Source organism: Nicotiana sylvestris, chromosome 8, assembly GCF_000393655.2.
Source record: "Nicotiana sylvestris chromosome 8, ASM39365v2, whole genome shotgun sequence".
Taxonomy (NCBI): Eukaryota; Viridiplantae; Streptophyta; class Magnoliopsida; order Solanales; family Solanaceae; genus Nicotiana; species Nicotiana sylvestris.
The window spans coordinates 180,485,314-180,508,843 of NC_091064.1; the positions used below are offsets into that span (position 1 = coordinate 180,485,314).

Sequence of the window (23,530 nt, forward strand, 5' to 3'; positions counted from 1 at the left end):
GAGTAAAGCAAAAAAGAGAAAAATTCACATATAGTATACTACCCATTTTTGCATTCTGGCCACAACTAATATTTGAAGTTAACAGGAACATAAATAATTATTTTTTGGTTTCCTGCCAAATCATAAATCAAGAGATCAATGTCTTTCTTCAGAGTCTAATTGTAGCAAGAGCAACAAGAGTATTAGTAATTCAATAGTTGTCCAAACACAATTGAAATAGTACTAATTCTTATTGGGTTATCGGTTTACCCGTTAAGAAATTGGGCAAACCGAGGCCCGAACCGATAACCCAATAGTGAAAAATATTAAATCGTTACCGGACCGTTAACCTAATAACCCGATAGCGATACCCCAATAAGCTTTTTTCGGTTCGGGCTATCGGTTATACCCGATATATGCCCAGCCCTACACCTGCACTTACCAGCGAAATGCACATCTCTTACCAGCGAAATGCACATCCAGCTCTGGTTGCGCAACACAATTGTGTGCGGCATTTCATCAATCAGTTGGTGAGCTTTTATTCTTCACCAAGACACTGAACGCAATCTATAGAACAGATTCTCCGCATCTTTACTTCACAATTAGCGAAACAGTGAAAACGAATCAAATCTTAAATGGATAAAACAAGGAAGGAGACTGGATTTCATAAAGTTCAACTCCCACATCGATAAGAAAGAGTAAATCCAAACATTGTTACAATATAAAATGGGAAGCACGTTCTCTCATAAAACTCACGCAGCCACGCAGTGAGCACAAAGCGAACTATTCTTTCGCCTTTTACTAAAGAATACCGTGGGCGCGCTGCATTTAGTGGCATACGCCTATTTTTGGAGGGGTTCTCTTTATTAAGAAACCCCCTACAATTCTAGTGCCAGTCTTTTTGTATTACATAAATGATGTTTTCCGTGTTTAAATGGTGAAGCAATACCGAGTATAAACTTAGGAATAAATTATGTCTTAAAACTATATTGATAAACTGTTTATATAACTTTAGCTATTCTAACCTTGTGGCTTGTGTGTATATATATATTACTTAACTAGTACTTAGTACATTCGGTTTTTCATTATCTGATCTTTTGGTTTTCGGTTTTGAAAAACTGCAATCTAATTTGAACTAAAGTAAACCTGGTTTGGTTTGAGTTTTTCTTTTGTTTGATTTTTCAGTTATTTGGTTTTGTTATACACCTTAATAAGGATCTAATACAATCCATTGACAAATTTGGGTAACACGAAAAGAATAAATAGTACAAATGAGGAGTTGTAATGTCAAATCTCTTACATAGTTTTATGAGTAATACATATTTGATGAGATGCTCGCATATAGTTGTAATTTCCTATAAAAGCATTATGCAACAAGTCAACAAAAATAAGCTTCCACACCTAAATATCATTAATCAAAACAAAATGTAGGTATAATTTAGAGTGAATATGTTAAAATTCCCATAAACTATCGCTTTTTTTTGGGGGATTTATATCTAAACTATTGTTATTTCACTGAATCCTCCTAAACTACCATGAAATGAACTCATATTAAAATACCCACCAGAAGAATATAGCCTAGTGCGTAAACATCACGCTCCAAAAACTCTTTCCATCAAGTAGCAGTAAACGTGAAATAAAATCTTGAGTGAATAGGTTAACACCCTCCTAAACTGTCACTATTTTGCGAGTTCATACATAAATTATTGAGTATTCACATAACCACGCCTGTTAGAAATGACAAGGTGTACTTCTTTTTAAGACTTCTTTCATCTCCCACAAGACTTTCACCAAGTTATCCAAATATTTTATCACATAATCAACTGGGAGGTTTTTAATCTAAAGAGATTTATAGTCTAGGGGTACACGGAATACCAAATAGTTTGTGTATGATACTCGTAAAATGGTGATAGTTTCGAGGGATTTTAACGTATTCACTCTATGACTTAAATACTTAATACTAGTTGATTCCTTTAACGTCCATGTTCCAAGGAATCATCATATATATATATAGAGAGATATATATAACATACATAATTTGATTTTTCGATTTTTCAATTTTTATTTTTAAAAAATTTAAAACCATTTTTTTTTTTAAATTTTTAATCCAAAATGAAAGCAAAAACCAAATAACAATTTTTTTGGTGTCTCAATTTGATTTTTTGATTTAATCCGGATAATGCACACCCTGCTAGTAATCCAATCTTCTGATAGATTGTTTTGCATACTTTGTTAATATCTTCTCCATAAATGTCATAAGATGCGAGCACTTTGATTTTCTCTTTTCAGTTAACTACTAATTCAAACACAATTTATTCAAAATCCAGATTAATCTCCATTTAGGTTCATTCTATCTTTCTTTCCTGTTTTACGTATTTTTGTTACTTATCTGCGTGTTTTCTAAAATTGAGGCAAAGAAAGGGAAGCAGTGGTTAAATCTCAAGTAAGCATATCTTAGATTTGAAACAAACAACCACTCTGTAGTAGTAAATGACTTTAAAAAATAGGAGGGAGAGCTTAGGCACAAGATGTCCCATATCGGCTAATACAAAGGAAAACCAGGAGCTGGAGGGATATAAAACCATAGGACAGAGCTTCAAGGAAACATACTTACCTGGACGGGGTCAATGGATGATCAACAAGACCCATGGCCTAGGTTGGTGACCTCCATTGCACTTTGGAGGGGTGCCCATCTAAGGTCGGCCCAAGTGGCCGAGCCTACGTCATAATTTGTGATAGTGGGGGCCTGCGTTCGCGCGGCCCCTTCCCAATTCTTCAAATTTAAAATTGTTTTTTGTGGAGCTTTATTTTCTGTAATGATAAGATAGTAAACTTAGAAGCATCAAACATGTTTATTATCTTTCATCTTTGAGCTGACGGTTTCTCGAAAATAGCCCCTTTCCAAATAATCAGGTGCTCTGTTTTCTTATTCTTCCAATTGGGTCCTTTTTGATAACTTTAAAAACTAAGCCTGCATTGTATTGGATTTTCAAGATATGTAGTACAACCCCATTTTAAGGACATTTCAGCAATAAGTTTGTGAGCTTATATATTTCTTCACAGCCACCAAGAAACTGAAGCGAGTTGGAGTTTAAACGAATCAAATGATGAAGGAAAGGAAAGCAAATCAAAGTCGCTTCTACTTGAAACATGCATGTATATTGTCACGTACTCACATATCATTAAGTGAAAGAATGGTGAAGAGACCGAAGAAGAAGAAGAAGGAGAACTAATGCCTCAAAGTTGAATAAAACCTAACGGAGGAAAAGGAGTGAGTCCCACATCGTAAGTGAAAGAGTAATCGAGAACATGCTGTTTTATATAAAAAGAAAGCTACAACAAATGGAGAAATTCACGCAGCCACGCAGCGAGCACAAAGCGAACTATTCTTTCGCCTTTTACTAAAGAATACCGTGTACGCGCTGCATTTAGTGGCATACGCCTATTTTTGGAGGGGTTCTCTTTATTGAGAAACCCCCTACAATTCTAGTTTCAGACTTCTTATGTTTTACTTCTTTTCAGTACTAAAGTGGGACATGGAGCCAGTTTGAATTAGCTGAAATAACTTTTTCAAATTCCGAATGAATCTCCATCTAGTTTCATTTTGGTTTCTTTCATCTTTTACTTTTTTGCTCTCTTTGTTATTTATTTGCGCGTTTCATTTAATTGAGGGAAAGAAAGGGAAGCTATGGGTTTTACGATTAAGGGAAACTAAATGTGGATATAATAATAGTGTTTATGGATAAAGCATTTATCTTAGATTGAAATAAATAACCAGTCTGCAAGTCACAGTAAATTGTTTCGGATCGGAGAAAATATAGGAGGGATAGATTAAGCACTAGATGTCCTTCATCGGCTGGCACAAAGAACAACGAGTTGAAGGGCAGTAAAATCATGGCAAGGAGCTTCGGTGAAACATACTTACCTGGACGAGGTCATTGAGCAATCAACAAGGCTCGTGGCCAGGGTTGGTGACCTCCATTGCACTTTGGAGGGGTGCTTGCCTAAGGTTGGCCCAAGGTGTCGAGGCTACATACCCAAGTCTTCAACAAAAGAAATTTCTGCTTAAGTGACATTCATTTTTTGTTATATAGTTATCTATTTTTTTCTTAAAAGTCAAGCACTTTTTAAATTTTGCCAAACACTCAAATAAGCTTTAAAAAAGCTTAAAAACTAGTTTGACCAGCTTAAAAAGTCAATCCAAACACCCTCTAAAACAACCCATCTTTTGACTTTTGAGCCCAATGATAAGACGATCACTTCTCCAGCTACACCAAACTGGGCAAATAGAGGAGAACTGTGTTTGTACTACAGGATGACATTTTTCATTGTGGTAGTAAGTATATATAAACACGGCCCTCATTCTGCAGAAGCAGTTACACAAGGATTTAGAGACTGCTTATCCATTCTCAATTGAGAAGACTTAGCTTCTTCAAAATGCGACTCAGCTGAGAAAGACTCTGATCAATTCACCCAATGCATTTATAGAAGCAGAATAGCATTAAATAAGATATTATCTTTCCTTTACTCATTCCACTCTAACGCCTTGAAATTAGATTAATCAAACATGGAAGGATACAGAACAGTAAAGTCGATTCTATAGGATAGTAAGTGAAGGAATGGTGAAGGGAGTGAAGAAGAAGAATGAGTCGCACATCGACAGTAGAAAAAAAGTCAAAACTTGCTGCTACATATAAAAGGCAGCTACAAGGAGTGTGTAATCTCACGCAGCCACGCAGTAAGCACAAAGCGAACTATTCTTTCGCCTTTTACTAAAGAATACCGTGTGCGTGCTGCATTCAGAGGCATACGCTTATTTTTGGAGGTGTTCTCAAATTGAGTTCCCCCAACAATTAAGTTTAAGTCTTTTTATGTTTAATTAGCTCTAGGTAAAATACGAGAAGATCATGGAAAAAAATTAAATGAAGTTTCTAGTTAAGAAAACTACGATGAATTATAACTATCTGTTTTTTGTCTTAAGATTATATGTAATTATTTGCAAGAGTTTAATAATAACCCTATTACAACTGTTAAAGCATACTGATAAACCATAGTATTCTCCTTTCAGTTAACTACTCCTAAACAATTTCTTCAAAACCCAGATGCAGTTTAATTCTTCCTTTCCTTCATCTTCTACGTATTTGTTCTCTTTGTTATTTATATGAGTATTTTCTGAAATTGAAAGAAAGAAAGAAAAACCACTTCATCAGTTACACGTTTATGTAGAATTTCAAGGATGAGAATCAAAAATTTGAAATAATCAAACATCTACTAACAACAAATTTTAAAGAGAAGATGGTTTAGGCACACGATGTCCCATATCGGCTGACACAAAGGAAAACCAAGAGCTGGAGGGATATAAAACCATAGGGAGGAGCTACGAGGAAATATACTTACCTGGACGGGGTCAATGAGCGATCAATAAGACCTATGGCCTAGGTTGGTGACCTACATTGCACTTTGTAGGGGTGCCTGCCTAAGGTCGGCCCAAGTGGCCGAGCCTATGTCATAATTTGTGGTAGCGGGGCCAGCGTTTGCGCGGCCCCTGCCCAATTCATCAACAAAAATTTTTCATTCATAGGAACATTCGTATTGTTGCGAATATGTTGTGTTGTTCCCTTTAAGATTCTATGTCAATATATGTAAATTTTATAGTGCTTGTTAAATACATAGTTCAGTGGAAATTTGTTAATTCAGATTTCGCAATGACGTAAATAACTTGAGTTGTTTGCCTTTGTATATTTGGGCGTGCCGACTGTGTCTAATTACTTTTATGACACAACCCAACTCTATGTCTTGTTCATAGGTATGGTGAAACACCACTTAGACAAAATGCCTTTCATTAAAAACTATGATGTCAATAAGACACATTGCTCATCAAATATTTGGTTGACTATGAGGATTTGTACACTATTTTTGTACTCACTATTACATGGATAAGAATGACAACTTTGAGAAATCATCAAGAAAACAAAAAAACTGTTGGAGAGTAACTTTTATGCATCCGGAGATGCTACAACAATATATCAAGTGTAATTTCACAAGTGGATCTAGAAAGGGTAGTGGATGCGCAGTTTACCCCTACCTTATACAGGTAAAGAGGTTTATGCATCTGGAGATTAACAACTATAAACTCAATGATAAAAAACTATTGTTGATCACAATAACAATCTCTCCCAAGCCCTCTTTCCACAAGCCATAGCTATATTTCAATAAGACTGCATATTCAAGTAGGCGGATCCAAAATTTGAATTTATGGGTTCTAGATTCTAAAAAATGCAGTTTAATGGGTTCTGGATAATTATTTATATACATTAATTGGATTTATTAACACAAATACATAATTTTGGCGGAAGCTACTGGTTCTGACGAACCGTAACTAGAACTTCAGCTCAGCCTCTGCCAGCATTGATTTGAACCAACATAACTTTAGCACCCACTATTTACATAGATAAGACACTATGACATCCATCTCAATCACATCCTACCATTGATTGTGGCCTGGATCTTCCAATCTGGTAGAGGCTCAATGTCTTACTCAACTTCTTGTGCAATTGCATAAAGTCCTCCACAAACAATATCCCAGATGCTGCCATAAAGATAGTTTGGTAAAGAAGAAGAGTGAACACGCATCGAAACATCCCTAATCTGATAAAGCCCTTCTTTCATGACCTCAAGCTTCTTACTCCCAAGTTATTTTTGTCTCTTCACTCAAGCAAATTACTAAGAAGTGGGTCGCCTTTGGCAGGTGCGAGGCGCATCCATGAAGTGATTCAGGGTCATAAGAAGTGACATTTTAATTTCTTTACTCGGAACTAAGTCCACATGCTTTAGTAAGTGGCTCATTTTTGTTAATTTTGAGAAAGCTTTTTCACACCATTCAGAATGCAGAGACTCGTCATGAACTTCTTCTGGGCAGTGATAAAACCGCATCACTCCACTTTTGTTGGCTATCAATATCTTAGCTCGAGGTATAAGGTTCCTCGTACTATTATTGTAAGGCCAACTTAAAATAAAAATAAACAATGCAATTTAATCGACCAAGAACTGCTCTGTTTCCGAAATTCAAGATATATAGTCCAAATCTTTCTGTGCAGCATTTCGTCTATCCGCTTGTGAGCATATCACCAGTAAACTGACGAGAAATCCGAATCGCATAAGTTTTTATTTATTTTGAAACATGTAAGTTTTCAACCATATAGTAAGTAATTGCAAGACTGCTGAAGAAGGAGAAGAACAAAAGAAGAAACGGAGAGTGAAATATATTTTGAAGCCTCGAGGGGGAAAAGAGTGATGCACGTACCAACTATTTTGAAGCCTGTTTGGATTAGCTGAAAACAACTAATTAAATTACAAATTATCTTCATCCAGCTGCTTTCTAGCTTTCTTTCATCTTTTACGTACTTGCTCTCCTTGTTATCTGCGTTTTTCGTCTAATTGTCTATAGTTTTTACGATTAAGGAAACTTAACTATAAAAATAGTTTACGGGTGTACATTCGACCTATATTGTAAGAGAATCATCTGTACATCCCACACAGCCTTGCGATGAGCAGAGAGCTAACTGTTCTTTTGCCGTTCACTAAAGAATATTGCAGTTTTCCCAGGGGTTTCTTAACTGAGTGTCCCACCAATTTTAGTTTCAGTCTTGTACACGAATTATAAGACACAACATCGCGCATCGTTGAGTGCTGGACTATGAAGACTAGTACTGACTTAAAGAAACATGATAATCAGTCAATTTTTACACGGATAAAAAATCAAAAGATAACTACTCCGGAATAACAATGAAAAAACATTGTTGATGAAATTGCAAACTCACAACTGTACAATGCCAGCCTCACAGCCCTCTTTCCATATGCCATAGCCACATATCAATGCAACTCCTATATTTACGCATCTATTCCATCCAAGAAAAAAGACGTAGGATCTTAGCATTCAGTACTGTTTTTCCCCTAATGAAAATTATAATTTTGTTACAACTGTTAAAGTATATTGATAAACCATGTATTTTGATTGACTGCTTAATTCACTCCAGATTTTGTTTACTTTGTTAATATCAGCTCCGTAGATGCCATCTAGTATATATTGAGCAGTTTGAGTATTCTCCTTTCAGTTTATTACTCCTAAACAATTTCTTCAAAACCCAGATGCAGTTTAATTCTTCCTTTCTTTCATCTTCTACGTCATTTGTTCTCTTTGTTATTTATGTACGTGTTTTCTGAAATTGAAGGAAAGAAAGGAGTTTCATTAATTACACGTGTAGGCATGTAAATTTTATTAGAATTTAAGCCGTAAAATAATTGGGACTATATTTTAAATTCAAAATATATTAGTTTAAATAAATTATTGGGCTAATATAATTGGATTAACGATATAAGTCCAATATATATGGATTAAATAAATAAGTCTTAATCCATTGGGCTAGCTCATTTAATTGGACTAAAATGATGAGTCCACTTCATTAAGCCCAAGATGTCATCTTCCTAGAGGCCCAGTTTGGTGCCACGTGTCAAATGACGTGACACGCCAAGTCAAGCGGAAGAGCCAATAGGACCATGCCACGTGTCAAAATGACAAGGCATGCCCAGTCACACTGAAAGACCAATGAAATCATGCCACTTGTGCAAGTGATATATTCTAGCCAATCAAATGCGGCCATGTCACACTTCAATTTGATTGGTCGGAAAGAGTTTGTTCTTTTCACAACTCCTCCCTTCCACAACTATAAATAGGGGCCTTCATAACTTAGAAAATACACCAGAAATTATAAAAGAAGGAAGAGAGAGCTCGTGGATCAAAGGCCACAAATTTCTCTACAAGTTTCAAGCTTCAAGCAATCAAGTTCAAGTTCAAGAAATCAAGTTTAAGCTCAAGAACGAAGAACAATTCAAGTATTCAAGATTAAGAACGAAGTCAAATTAAATACAAGGCGTTCAAGATCAAGGCTACTTGTTCGTGATACAATTCGTGGCAACAATCAAAGTGTTCGCGACGGATAAATCAAATTCAAATTCAAGGTCAGGCTCAAAGCTCCTTGAATTTATATTAGAAAAGTAGAATCAAAGGAATCATAGAGATTGTACACTCAAATATTCGAAATAAAATACTACGATTGTTGCGATATTTTCGGTCTTGATTTTATTTTTTCGATGCAAATTTATTGTATACAAATTCTGGTATGCCCGGTGGGACAATCTCTACCTCTCATCTCACCTTTTCAATCACCAAAGTCCAAGAACATTGAAATGGCTTCAAAGAAAATCAACTCCGGTTCAACTTCCACCAAGGTTGCTAACTCCAGGTTCTATGCTGATGTGGAAAGCATCCTCGATGTTACCTTTGGAAGCTTCGGACCAGTGACGAGGAGCAAAGCAAGCTCTTTAGGACAACACGCACCCCAAGTACCGTCCGTGTCACCCCTATTTTCGGATCTTCATCCTCAAAAGGAGCAAGATCTTCCACAAACGCATCTGAAGGAGGAAGCGATGTTGCTGAAAAGATCAAGAAAACTTGCTCTGCTTGGCCTCTCCGGATCCAAGCACTCTGCTATGAAGGAAGATGATAATGCTTCAAGTGATGGATCCTCCCCACTTAGATCACATAGCGTGAGCCGATCAAGGATCAATTTGTGTGAAAATCCATGCTACTCTCCGTCGTCCACGACAATCATGCAAGCCATGGTGACAAATATTTCATCTGTGGAGGAGCAGTTGGCAAACTTGACGGAAGCAATCGCTGGCTTGACTAAATGCATGCAAAATCAAGAGGCTAGAATCGATAAGCTAACAGATAGGGTGGGAATCTTGATGGAAGAAGAATCTACCCATGCACCCCGCAAGCTCCCAGAAGTTCTAGAGAGTGACTCTCTCCCAAGACAAGCAGCATCCACTAAGGCTATCCCTGTCTCATCTAAAGGGATGATTCCAATCGATCAATTGAAGGAGTTCATTGAAGGAACCATTAAGAACAAATATGAAGTTGCTGCCAAATCCTCCCTTACATATGCAAAGCCATACACTGCAAGGGTCGACATGTTGAAGATGCCTGATGGCTATCGACCTCCAAAATTTCAATAGTTTGATGGTAAAGGTAACCCAAAGCAACATGTTGCGCATTTCGTGGAAACGTGCAACAATACTAGGACTTATGGAGATTACCTCATCAAGCAGTTTGTCCGCTCGCTAAAAGGAAATGCTTTAGACTGGTATACAGACCTCGAGGCTGGATCTATCGATAGCTGGGATCAACTAGAGCAAGAATTCCTCAATCGCTTTTATAGTACGAGACGTACTATAAGTATGATAGAACTTACAAATACTCGTCAACGAAAGGGGGAACCAGTTATCGACTTTATCAATCATTGGAGAAATGCAAGCCTCAACTGCAAAGACATGCTTAATGAAGCTTCAGGCATAAAGATGTGCATCCAAGGCATGCATTGGGGTTTACGCTACAACTTGCAAGGTATCAAGCTTGGCACATTTGAAGAACTTGCAACTCGTGCCCATGACATGGAATTGAGCATGGCCTCCGCTGGTAATGAAAGGTTGCCCATCTATGAACCTCGTAAAGGGAATGACAAGCAAGAAGTCAGGAAGTGGGGCAAGTTCGTACCCAAGTCTGAAAGCAAAGAAGCTATGAATGTCAACACGTCACCTATGAAGTTCACGACGAAGGTGAGCAAGAAGCAGGGTATGAAATCCATTTCTTTTCAAGATAAGCCAAGTGGAAAGTTGACTCTAAAAGAAATGCAGGAGAAAGAGTACCCATTCCTGGAATCTGATGTACCAGCCATTTTCGAAGAACTCCTCGAGTTAAATCTCATTGAACTTCTGGAGATGAAGCTACCAAATAAAGCTGGGAAAACGAATGATCCAAATTACTGCAAATATCACCGACTTGTAAGCCACCCTCTGTAGAAGTGCTTTGTCTTCAAAGACAAAGTTATGGACTTGGCCCGTGAAAATAAGATCGTGCTTGAAGATGAAAAAGCAAACGCGAACCAAGTTTCTATCATCTTTGGCTCATTCAGTCTAGATGAGTTATGCAGTTTAAAAGAAATGAAAAATGAAGAATTACTGGTGAACAACAAAGCTGAAGACGATCAACCTGATGATGATGAAGGTTGGACGTTGGTGACTCATCGTAGGCGCCACAAAAGGAGCCCACAAAAGAATCAATAGAACAACCAACAAGGAAGATGATGGTAAAAATACCAACGAAAAAGAATCCAGTTAGGCATTTGAAGAAAGCAAAAGTGGAGATGCACCATTCTCAAAAGCCACGAAATCCAGTGATCTTGGAGGAGTTTTTACCAAGTTTGTTCCGCACGAAGATTTTCCATGAGGGTATTGAGGCCTCTTGTTGCAATGTTGATAGAGGGGAAGAAAAGAGTGATATCCTACCGTTGGCACCATCTTTGGAAAAGCTCATCGAGTCCACTTCTCAAGAAGTTAATGTTTGTGAGGAAAAAGTCACGTTCACAAATGACGATCTTCTGCTAGGTGACACTCTTCATAACCGCCCACTGTACTTGATTTGCTATATGTGTGATGAAAAGGTAAATTGAATTTTGGTTGATGGAGGATCCTCAGTGAACATTTTTCCAATTCGCACTGTGAAAGAACTTGGTATTCCCATGAACAAACTCTCAAAAAGTCGTGTGATGATCCAAGGATTCAACCAAGGGGGGCAAAGAGCCATAGGCGCGATCAGGCTGGGAATCACCATTAAAGATATGCAATCAAGTGCATGGCTACATGTGATCAATGCAAAGACTTCATACAACGTCTTGCTTGGAATGCCTTGGATACATGAGAACAAAGTGGTTCCATCTACCTACCACCAATGTTTGAAATACTATGAGGGTAAAGTCGAGAAGAAGATAGTTGCTGATGATGAGCCATTCACCGAGGCTGAGTCACACTTCGCCGATACAAAGTTCTACTTGAAGAACCGCATTGTGAAGGAGATAAAAACTGATGGTGGCATGAAAAGCAAGAATGACGAGCCCATAACTAAAAGAGCTGAGGTGACTATTGGTAAAGCCAAAACTGTTACTGAGGAGGTACACGCCAACGTGAATAAATCTCATAAAGGTGGTATTGCGTCTTATGGCAAGAAAGTAAGTCATGTGCTCCAATATGTCCCTAAAAGAAAGAAAGATGAGGGAGGATCATCTAATCTCCAAACCAAGATGTTAAAGGAGTTAACTCTTCCGGTAAAACGAATTGAGGCAGTAAAGTTGTCTTCGAAGCCGCTTGCAGGGTTTGTATCCCAAAATCATTGGCAGAATGTGGCACTCCCTACAAAGCGAACAGATGAAGGTTTTAATCCTAACGCTTGCAAGCTATTTGCAAAAGATAGATACAATCCCAATGAGCTATAAAAGTTAGGGAAGCTCCCATCAGAAGCTGCAACGAGGCAACCACGTGAAGGTTTGGGATACAAGCAACCATCACTAGTGCGCATCTCAATAAGAAGGGCGAGAAATAATTATATCACTATAGAAGATGAATCAACCGCTTCTAACAAGCCTTCTGTCTTTGATCGACTTGGAAAATCACCTGTGAAAACCTTCGTGTTTGAAAGATTGGGTCCATTAAAGAAGGGGAACAAGTTCCAAAGAAATTTTCAAAGCATAAGAACACCCGTTTCACCCAAAATCCAGGAGATATCTAAGGATTTTCCAAGTTTGGTTCCTTCTAGAATAAGGCGACAAACAAAATTTGTGGTTTCATGTAAAGAAGTACTGAAGGTAAAGCCATATACTGTGGTCTACACTAAGGAACGCGACAAAGATGAAGAAAGTGTGGGTTCTTCGTATCATGTTACTGTACAAGTCGAGAATGTTGTTCCATCTTAAATAGAGGATAATGCGGAATTGTAGGATGTTTCATCGTGTTACCACATATCCTTCAATGATGGGGACCCTCAAGAAGATGAAGATGCGAAAGATGCTCCACCTGAACTTGAAGAAGGAGTGAAGACGACAGTTGATGCCTTAAAAGAAGTCAACCTTGGCACCGATGAAGAGCCAAGACCCACCTATCTAAGTGTTTTTCTACAAGCTGATGAAGAGAGCACTTATATTGAGTTACTCAAGGAGTTCAGGGACGTCTTCGCTTGGAGTTACAAAGAGATGCCTCTCTTGGACCCGAAAGTAGCAGTCCATCACCTTGCAGTCAAAATGGTGCTCACCCTGTTAAACAAGCTCAAAGGCGTTTTAGGCCGGACTTGGTTCCCTTGATCGAACAGAAGCTAACAAACTCATCGAAGCTAGCTTTATTCGTGAAGTTAAATTCCCAACATGGGTTTCAAGTATTGTCCCTGTAAGGAAGAAAAATGGCCAAATTCGAGTGTGCGTTGACTTTAGGGATCTTAACTATGCGTGTCCGAAAGATGAGTTCCCGCTTCCCATTCCAAAATTGATGATCGATGCTACTACTGGGTACGAGGCAATGTCATTTATGGACGGTTCATTGGGCTATAACCAAATACGCATGGCACCAAAAGATGAAGAGCTTACTGCATTCCATACTCCAAAGGGTATTTATTGCTACAAGGTAATGCCTTTTGGCTTGAAGAACGCTGGTGCTACTTACCAATGGGCTATGCAGAATATTTTCGATGATCTTCTCTACAAGAATGTCGAATGCTATGTTGACGACTTGGTGGTAAAATCAAGAGAGAAGGGCGACCACTTGAAGGACTTGAGGATGGTATTTGAATTGCTCCGGAGGTACCAACTTAGGATGATCCATTGAAATGTGCCTTTGGAGTTACTTCTGGAAAGTTCCTTGGTTTCATTGTCTGACATCGAGGTATCGAAATTGATCAAGTCAAAGTGGATGCCGTTTTGAAAATGCCTGAGCCTCGGGATATCCATGAATTAAAAAGTCTGCAAGGAAAGTTAGCGTACCTTAGGAGATTCATCTCGAACTTAGTTGGGAGGTGTCAACCATTCAATCGCCTTATGAAGAAAGGTGTCCCTTTCAAATGGGACCAAAAGTGCAATAATGCCTTTGAGAGTATAAGCACGTGATTTTTGCCCTATATGAGAATTACTCCCAAAAAATTCAAAATAAAATGATTTTCCTTGGTGTGCAATTTTGAGAATTTTGTGACATTTTTGGATAATTATTTGTATTTGTCTGTGCATGTTTATTTGTTAAATTAATAAAAAATACAAAAATATGTCACATTTTGTATGTAGGATTTAATTATACAATTGTTAGTAATTAAGTTTGTTTTACAAAAATTGAAAATTACAAAAAATAGGCATCTTTTGCATTTTTAGCATTTAATGTCCAATTGTACAATTTTATGCTTAATTATTACCTAATTGTGTGTTAATTGTTATTGGGAGTTAATTTGCGCTTTTATAACTTAATTTAGTTCTTAATAATAATTTAAGTATTTTTATAATTTAGTTTTAGAAAAATAAAGGAAGAAAAAGGGCAAAAATACAAAGTAAAATCGGATTGGGCCACTTCTTCAATTTCAAGCCACAGGCCCAAAAAATGGCCCAACCTTCCCTATGACTCGGTCCATTCCAAACCGGGTCGACCCAGTCCAGTACCAACAACCCAACTCCCCCTCTTCATTTTCATTTTTCATTTTTACAAAACAAAAACAAAAAAAAGAAAAGAAAACCCTAGACTAAACTCATCCGCCCCCCCTCTCTTTCTCTCTTCTCCTTCTTCTCAAAAAGAGTTCAAAGCCCCTCCCATGGCTGCCCCTCTCTCATTCCCTTCATCCCCACGCCACACACACAACCACGTCGACAACACACACACACACAACCACGACGACGTAACACACACACACCCGCGGCTTCACCAACATGAACGACTCCTCCTTCCTCCTCCTCGCGTCCAGCCGCCGCTGCTGCTGCTCACGCAGCTGCTGCTGCGTTTTCTGCTTCATCTTCCTTGTCAACGACCAGCTGCGTCTTCTTCGTCGCGCGAACTGCCATGGCTGCCTCACCTCGCCTCCCAGCTCCTCTGTGCCGTTGCTGCTGCCCGTCTACTGCGCTGCTGCCTGCCGTTGCTGCCTTCGTACTGCTGCTCATGGCAGCTTCGTGCTGCTGCCCGTTGCATCTTCTCCTTCATATTGCTGCTACTATTTTGTGCTGCTGCTCCTTCATCTTCGTTTTTTTTCGCCATGGCTGCCATCGCAGCTTGTCGCTTCGTCATCTTCAAGTTCGTTTATGTCAAAGTTTCGTTGGTTTCGTTTAAAGTTCGTTCGAGTTCGTCGGTGGTCATTTACGGTTAGTTGTTCTAAGTTTATTTTCGTCCGTAATTTATTTGATATTTTCAGATTTGGAATTAGTATAAGTTTGCTTTAAAAAATTGTTAGTTTAATTATATTGTTATTAGATTTAAGTTGAAGTTCAATTAATTATTAAATTATTTTTCAGTTTGTTTTATTAATTTTAAGAGGATTTAGTTTTAATATAGAAAAGTGTTAGCTTAAATCATTTGAATCCGTTGTTTGTTGTTAATATAGATTTAATTCGTATTCATTCATTTTTTTTTGAAGTTCGTTTTTAATTCATTGATTTAATGTGAAGTTATGTTTTGGTTTTTAATTTTTGGATCATGTATCTTTGTTATAATTTTGTTGGATTTAATTAGATTAATTGATTATTTGAAGATTAGTGATTTGAATATGTTTATTGTTTTTGTTTAAGTTTAATTCGAAGTTGAATAAAACTTGTTTGTTATTATTGTTGAATCTTTTCATTTATGCTCATACTTTGTTTGATTGATCTTGAATCCGAAATTAGTATAGTTTGATCTTCTTGTTTGTTGATTATCATTTTTTGATTATTTCTTCAGTTTGCTTCATGATTTTGTTTAGTTTTAATATAGGAATTGTTGGTTGTAAAGTTGTTAGATTTTAAGTTCAAATGATTATTGAATTTAGAAATCTGAATATATTTGTTTGTTGTTGTTGTTGTTGAATCTGAAAGTAGGTTTGTTTGTTGTTAAAGATGTTGTTCAATCAAGATAATTTTAGTTGTTTCTTTGTTGTTCATCATTTAGTTTGAATTTGTTGTTGAACATTGTTAGAAATTGATCATATTGGCTATATTTTGGTTAAGATTGATTAGGTGAATTGGTTATAGCTAATGGGGTAGTTTGGTAATTTGCAGTACGTTCAGGGGTAAAATGGTAATTGCAATAAGTTCGGATGGGTAGTTTGGGAATTGAACATTTTGAATAATTCTTTATGTTAAGCATGGGGGACAAAAGGTAATGGTGTGTAGGTGATATAATTGTTTAATATAATGGGGGACAAGACATAATGTAGTGGATGGGAATATGGTAATTGTTTATGATAAGCATAGGGGACAAGATGTAATGGGGTGGGGTTGATATATTTGTTTAATTTAGTGGGATTAAAATGGGGATGAGTGGGAAGATAATGTGTTTGGTAGGAGAAAATGATTGTTTTATTAATTAATTAAAGGGTTTGCGATGTGATATATATAGGAGGCTTGATCAGATTTTTAAAGAGGAGAGGATGGACAGATAGAGAATACAAAAAAAAATAAAGACAGAATACAGAAGAAAATTTTAAGAGAGAGGAAATTCCGAAAAATACTAATACTTCAGAAAATAAAAAGAAAAACATTCTGAAAATTCAAAAGAAGAATAGTATACACCTGATTACAATCCAAATATTCTGATATACGGATTCAGAAATTAAGGGTTAAACACTAACTAGTCTTTCAAAATCTGAAAAGATTCCCTTTGCTTCTGTTCGTTGATTGTAGTTGGTGTTTTCTGAATTTTTGTCTTGATTTTAAAATCTGTCACTAAGTTTCTCGTTGCTGGTTGTTACTGGTTGCTGGGGTTGCTGTTGTTGTATGCTACTGAATTTCTGCTGATCTCCCTTTTCTTTTGCTTCCAATATCAGGTACACAACTGACACGCTGATTATTGTAAACTGAAACAGGAAGCATGAATACGAAAATGAAGAGTTGAAGTTCTAAATTTATTTTAGTTATATTCTAAATTTTATTTGCATATATAAATTATTTAGCTTACAAAAATCAGAATCATGTAGCTATTTAATATATATAGTGGAACATCTGACGATAGCTTAACGAATGAACTATCTATATATATTGCTTAAAAATAAATAAATGGTGTAGTAACTCCGTCTAGTTAAAAATCAAACGAATAGACCATTTCGGAACTTGTAGGAATATTGTTTAGTTAAATAATATTGGTTAATTTCAGCATGTAAATGGTTTAGGATTAAAATTAGATTGCTAAGTTTTTTTTTTAATTTGACAAACTGAGAACATGCCTAGTATAATGTAACTAGGTAGTAACATGTGAATAAGACGGCCCAGGTCTAGTTTTATGTCATACACGTTGGGCCTGGGCCCGCAGTGGCAACGGACTGTCCTGTTTGCATCATTTTCAGATTTTATGAATCATATTCGAAACCCATCTATAACAACTCAAGCATGTAAATAAATTAAGACATTTTCTCTTTTATTTTGTAGAGACAAATTTAATAAGAGAAAAATGTAGGCATTTTAGGACTGTCCTTTAAAAATAAAATGAGATGAGCCTCGCCCAATAAAATGCACCAATTGCGGGGCCCTCAATAAATGTTTAATTGAATATTTAGAATTCGGGATGGACTGTTTAGTGAATTCCACGGTCTTACCCAGAAATAATAATACGCTAATCGCTTTAGGCACGATTTTAATAATAATACATTCCTAAACACGGGTGCGCATTTATGCGACCCAAATCCAAATCCCAAAACATTGAATAAAAATACGTTCCGGATCGCGGGTGCATTTTATGTGACGCAATCCAAAGACATGTTTTTAAACGATGTTCACATTCTTTTAAAAATATAATAATAAAAGTGGTAAAGAGTTAAAATTGGCACATCGGTTCATAATTGTATTAAAATCAGATAAATAAGCCAAATATGACAGTTGAGCGACCGTGCTAGAACCACGGAACTCGGGAATGCCTAACACCTTCTCCCGGGTTAACAGAATTCCTTATCCGGATTTCTGGTACGCAGACTGTAATATGGAGTCATTCTTTTCCTCGATTCGGGATTAAAATTGGTGACTTGGGACACCCTAAATCTCCCAAGTGGCGACTCTGAAATAAATAAACCAATCCCGTCTCGATTGTCCTTTAATTGGAAAAACTCCCTTGCACCCTCGCGGGTGCGGATAAAGGAGGTGTGACAGCTCTGGCGACTCTGCTGGGGACTGATTTTCCAGAACCACTGGTTCAGGGTTAGAAATTCGAGCTTAGATAAATTGTTATATTTGGCTTTATCTGATTTTTACATGTTTTGAGCCTAATGTGCTAAATGCTGCTTTTACCGCTTTGATATTATCTGAACTGTATATAAATTGTGCCGAAACCTTTCTCTTCTTACCTCCGGGGATGTGCTTACTGGTTGAGACTCCCTATTCTGTTAGTGTCATACCCTAAATAAAAGAGGCTCGGAAAGTTTCTAAGCCGGCTGGCCTTTTGGTTCCCGGAAAGGAGCTCCTTCCTCAACTCGAGTTGTCCGCTCGGGTACACTGTCTAGAACACCGACCCAGGTTTTTGAACATAGAATAACGTGACTTCATGCCGGATCCCTAGTAGGAACGCTTATTTACATCACGTTGCATTTGACTTAGGGGACTCAACACAGGGGTTGGGTCCGTCTAGGACTAGCAACCTGATATGAAAAGACCATCCTGATACATCCTATTTGTTTTCCGTGCATTTATTTGTCTCGCGCCCGCATGCTGACCGGTGTTTGAATATTAGGAATATTATGAAATTGAAAAAAGGGAATAGCGGTTAGGGAGTTAATTGTTTATTTTTTTTGGAAACAACCAATGCCCAAATACTGTCGAAACCCTGCCGAAATTTCAAGAAAATGAAAAAAAAGGGTTAGTTTGTTTTGCTAAAAGCAAAGGAAAAATAAAAAAAAATCGTTGTTCTATCTTGTTATCAAATATAGAAAAGGAAAATAGTTTGTCTTGCCATGAAAAATGAAAATGAAAAAAGAGTCTTGTTTTTAAAATGGTTTTATTTATTTATTTATTTAATTGTTTATGAAAACGTCGAAAATGAAAATAAAAAGAGTCTTGCGTTGAACGTGGTTTTATTATTTGTTGCAATATATATATATATATAAATCCAAAAAGTATTTTTCTTTATTTCCCTTTTAAAAAGTTTTTTAGACCCCCAATTTTCAAGAAAAAATCCAAAAATATTTTCCATTCTTGATGTCTTTAGAAAGTCTTTTTAATTGTTTCAAATAAAAAATATAAAATATATATATATATATATTTTCTTTGAATTTCTTCCAAAAAATCCGAAAATATTTTCATTCTTCTTTCAAAATTGAAAAGAAAAGTCAAAATTCAAAAATATTTTTAGAAGCATTTCTTTCATTGAAAATAAAATTCCAAAAAAAATATTTTCTTTCTTCTTTAGAAGTTTCTCTTCCAAAATTCAAAAAAAAAAACTCTTCTTTATAAGTCTTTCCTTCAAAAATAAATAAAAAGGGTTAGTTTATTTACTTTATTCATGATTTCCCGAACTACGCGGGTTTGATTCTCACTGGATATGAGATACGTAGGCAACCCTCATCGGGTCCAACCTCCCCTTTTGCTAAAAAAAAAAAAGGTCAAAATGCGAAAAAAAAACTATTTTTAGAAGTCTTTCTCTCAAGAAGCCCGAAAAAAATGATTGAAATGGTTAAACTGCCTAGGTACATTACATTACAACGTGCAATTGTGATATGTGTTAAAACTCTAACGCTGACAAGTTTATTGTTTACCAGAATTTTCGACAGTTAGTTTGTTAGAGCGTACTGGCAATATACCATTATCAAACAAGATCAAAAGAGCCTATACCAGAAAGCATGACTGGCTCAAAAAATAGTGTTGAGTCGGAAAAGACGGCACATCAGATGCTGAAAGAGGCGATGGCCAATATGGAAAAAATGAGATTGGAAATGAATGAAATGCAGCTAGCCATGGCTAAGGTGCAAAAGGGGCCCGAACCAGTTGTCACTCTTACTCCCCCACCGGGACACAAGCCAGAATACCCTTCCCCCGACCCTTCAACAAGCTTCCCAAGCCACCACTACTATCAGGGGGGGATGCCTATGTTCCCCAAGCTCCGCCACCCAATCAGAACCCTCCACCACCGAATGTTCCCATCTTTGTGGCGCCTCCCCCAGCCCCATTTCACAAATCATCTAGTGGGCCACTATTTCAGGCTCACGCTACACGATATTACCCCCCTGAACTCACATTCAAAGCACCCGAGCCACATACCTATAACCCCCAATTTGAGGTCCCGGCGGAGATTGAAAAGCGGGCTAAGAGCCCAGAGCAGGATGAAGTGATGCGGAAATTTAAAAGCCTGGAGCAGTCCTTCAGGAACATATACGGGTTAGGCAACCAGGTCATCGTGGCCTACAAGGATCTATGCCCTTTCCCTGACGTCCAATTACCAGCAGGGTTCAAGATGCCCAAGTTCGATTTGTACGAAGGGCATGACGATCCTATGACACATCTACGGGGCTTTTGTAGTAAGATGAGAGGAGCAGGTGGTAAAGATGAGCTGCTGATAGCTTATTTTGGTCAGAGTTTGAGCGGATCTGCGCTGGATTGGTATACAAGGCAGGATCCCAGCAGGTGGTACACCTGGGACGACCTGGCGCAAGCATTTGCTGGTCATTTCCAATATAATCTTGAGATCGTCCCTGACCGTCTCACATTGTTAAAGCTCGAGAAGAAACCTGGAGAAAGCTTTAGAGAATTTGGTTTTCGTTGGAGGGAACAAGCAGCAAGAGTCGATCCTCCGATGAGGGAAGGTGAAATGGTGGATTACTTCTTGCAGACTTTAGAGCCAACCTACTTTGGTCACTTGGTAACGTCGGTTGGCAAATCTTTCAACGAGGTTGTAAAGATGGGCAACATGATTGAAGAGGGACTTAAGTCCAACAAAATCATGAGCTATTCGGCAATTAAAGCAACCACTCAGGCCATCCAGAGCGGTACTGAGGGTGTACTTGGGAAGAAGAAGAAAGAAGATGTCACGACTGTTGAGTTTGGAGCCTGGTTCGGATCTAGAGGCCCGTCACCCTACTATAGCCAACCACGACCCTACCACCAAAATTACCCCCGCACTCCATATAACCCTCCAAGACATTATTACCCACTGCCAGATCCCCATTTTTCCGTTCATCATGCACAAACCTATACCCACGCTCCAGCACACACACAATGGCGTGCGCCAGCTCCCCAAAGTACATACCCACCTCCACCAAACATATATCCACTTCCGAGGGCCTATAGAAATCCTCCAGGGTCAGGTTTCCGTGGGAATCAAGCTTTTAAGAATGAGAGGAAGCAGAAATATACTCCGCTGGGAGAATCCTATACTACCATGTTCCACAAATTGAGGCAGTTAGGCCTATTGAATCCTATTGAGCCCAAATTGCCAAATCCCCTTCCTGGAAATCTTGACCCTTCAACAAGTTGTGAATATTGTTCGGGGCTCCCGGACACGATACTGAGAGATGTTGGAAGTTGAAGAATGCCGTGCAAGAGCTTATTGACACAAATAGGATCGAGGTTCAGGTTCCAGAGGCGCCAAACATTAATTAGAGTCCGCTACTAGCGCACCATGAGACTCACATGATCGAACTAGGGCACAAGGAGCTTAAGAATCCCTCACAAACGGTAATGATGATTGTGCCGGTGAAAATAGTTCGAAAAAAAAAAATCGACCAGGAAAAGCAGGGGTGCAATGTATAGATGACAAGTCGGTCATGGTGATGGTGAAAGGGTCCAGCAAGGCAGATGTACAGTTTGTGGGGCTGAAAGCAAAAATCAACAATTGGACGGATACTCCTCTTCCTATCCGAAGAGAGTCTTGGTAGTGGACTCTGATTTTTCTTTTTTGTTTTGGATTATTGCAGAGTTGTAATCCAGTTTTGTTTTAGTGTGAAACTCTGTTATCCCGTATTTTTATAAAGTGAAAGTTTTTCTCTTCTTATTTTGTTTTAAGTCTGTTTTCTTCTTTTTCTCTTTCTAAACAATGCTCTTTATACTGATTCCAATGACATGACATGCACAACGGATCTTCAACTCAGTCTAAAAAATCAATCTGATTCCGAACTAATTGTACAAAAGGACAATCATGATGACGAATCGGAATATGGTGATGATGAAGCCTTCGAAGAGACAAACAGAGAGTTAAGCTAGTTGGAAGAGAAATCCAAGCCCAACTTAAATGACACAGAAGACATCAATTTAGGGGATGCAGACGATATCAGGAAATTTGAAGAGGGACAACAAGTGTTGAAACGGATCCTCCCACATCAGGCCAAAGCAAAATGGCAAATTTGTCCCGAATTGGCAGTGGCCATCTATTGTGACCAAGATGTTATACAGTTGCGCTTTATGTCAGACAGATGTCGAGGGAAGATGCATCGACATGGCTATTAATTGTAATTGTTGTTTGTTTGTTTATACTTGGCATTTATCGGAGAATGAAATGACGGAGACAATTCTTTCTTCTATCCGAACACTTTTAACCTTTGCTTTACCCCTTTGAGCCTTACTTATTCCTTCATACCCCTCTCTTGGAATCATTAATGAAAAAAAAGGAAAATAATAACAAAAACAAAGGAGTCATGTGAACTACGTTTGACCTGATTCCTCAAAGAAGGATACGTAGGCGCCTCACGGCTCGGTCATAGTGTAACTAAAAATAAGAATCCCCAAGCGAGAAACTGGGGCAGAAGTTATGTTTGTAATGTTGGGAAAGAAGTTCGATTCCAAGAGTTGTAATAGTTTTTACCCATCAGAATTATTTTGAACCCTTTTGATGCCCCCTTTTCTTTTAGCCATAAACAAAAACCCATGTTGATGTCCAAAAAAGACCTCCCGATCAGAATTCGAGGAATGCCAAGTCGGGCAAATGAAAGCAGAGAAGAGTCGGCAACGAATTGATAACCTAAAAGAATCCCAAGCAAAGAGTCATATCAGTAACACTCCAATCTCCAGCTTAGAAAAATAAAGTGAGAAGAGTCTTATCGGTGAAAACCTTCACAGGCACCATAAGACGACGGGAGTTGAGAGAAATGAGAGAGCCTCATCAGTGAAAACCCCTCGAAGGGCACTATGAGGCGACAAGGATATAAAAGGGGCTAGCAAGATAAGATTGGCAAAAATGATCCGCATCCGGCGAGAGTTAGGTTTCTGCGCCCAGCAAAGTAAGGCCGTCAGAAAAATTGATTGATATAAATAGACTGGGTTGGTTAATCCGGAAATGCATGACATGATCATTGGGATTGATTATACCATTCAGATAAGTTCTTTTCTTTTTCTTTCCCCAACATTTGTTCCGAAAGACTTTTTCTTTTATCTTTTTGAAGTCATCACTTTTCATTTCTTGGTTTAAAGTGTTTTTCTCCAGTAGTTTGTTTTTAGAAGGATTTTTTTCAGAGCTTACTACTAATTGCCAAAATGGTGCG

General features: G+C 37.9%; 1 protein-coding gene, 5 non-coding genes and 1 pseudogene across 6 annotated transcripts; all 7 read left to right on the forward strand.

The window, feature by feature from the left end:
• Positions 1-737: 737 nt before the first annotated feature.
• LOC138876571 (U5 spliceosomal RNA) lies at positions 738-854 on the forward strand. Its single transcript, XR_011401917.1, has one exon. It is a non-coding gene; the product is annotated as a U5 spliceosomal RNA (small nuclear RNA).
• A 1,731-nt stretch (positions 855-2,585) lies between these two features.
• Positions 2,586-2,746, forward strand: LOC138876601 (U1 spliceosomal RNA). Its single transcript, XR_011401946.1, has one exon. It is a non-coding gene; the product is annotated as a U1 spliceosomal RNA (small nuclear RNA).
• Positions 2,747-3,337: 591 nt separating this feature from the next.
• LOC138876566 (U5 spliceosomal RNA) lies at positions 3,338-3,454 on the forward strand. Its single transcript, XR_011401912.1, has one exon. It is a non-coding gene; the product is annotated as a U5 spliceosomal RNA (small nuclear RNA).
• Positions 3,455-3,896: 442 nt separating this feature from the next.
• LOC138876715 (U1 spliceosomal RNA) lies at positions 3,897-4,029 on the forward strand (annotated as a pseudogene).
• Positions 4,030-4,708: 679 nt separating this feature from the next.
• Positions 4,709-4,824, forward strand: LOC138876573 (U5 spliceosomal RNA). The gene has a single exon (XR_011401919.1). It is a non-coding gene; the product is annotated as a U5 spliceosomal RNA (small nuclear RNA).
• Positions 4,825-5,368: 544 nt separating this feature from the next.
• On the forward strand, positions 5,369-5,528 carry LOC138876668 (U1 spliceosomal RNA). Its single transcript, XR_011402010.1, has one exon. It is a non-coding gene; the product is annotated as a U1 spliceosomal RNA (small nuclear RNA).
• Positions 5,529-10,926: 5,398 nt separating this feature from the next.
• On the forward strand, positions 10,927-13,746 carry LOC138876083 (uncharacterized). Its single transcript, XM_070154975.1, has 4 exons — positions 10,927-11,104; positions 11,575-12,011; positions 12,870-13,142; positions 13,210-13,746. Exons 1-4 carry the CDS (start codon positions 10,927-10,929, stop codon positions 13,744-13,746), a joined length of 1,425 nt encoding a protein of 474 aa, XP_070011076.1.
• The last annotated feature ends 9,784 nt before the right edge of the window (positions 13,747-23,530 follow it).

What these genes read in the sequence shown, in the direction of transcription:
- LOC138876083 (XM_070154975.1), top strand. Translation starts at nt 10,927, where the DNA reads ATGGACTTGGCCCGTGAAAATAAGATCGTGCTTGAAGATGAAAAAGCA. An exon ending in TCAACCTGATGATGATGAAG is followed by an intron (nt 11,105 to 11,574) that starts GTTGGACGTTGG and finishes GAGGATCCTCAG; the next exon opens with TGAACATTTTTCCAATTCGC. An exon ending in CCATAACTAAAAGAGCTGAG is followed by an intron (nt 12,012 to 12,869) that starts GTGACTATTGGT and finishes GCGGAATTGTAG; the next exon opens with GATGTTTCATCGTGTTACCA.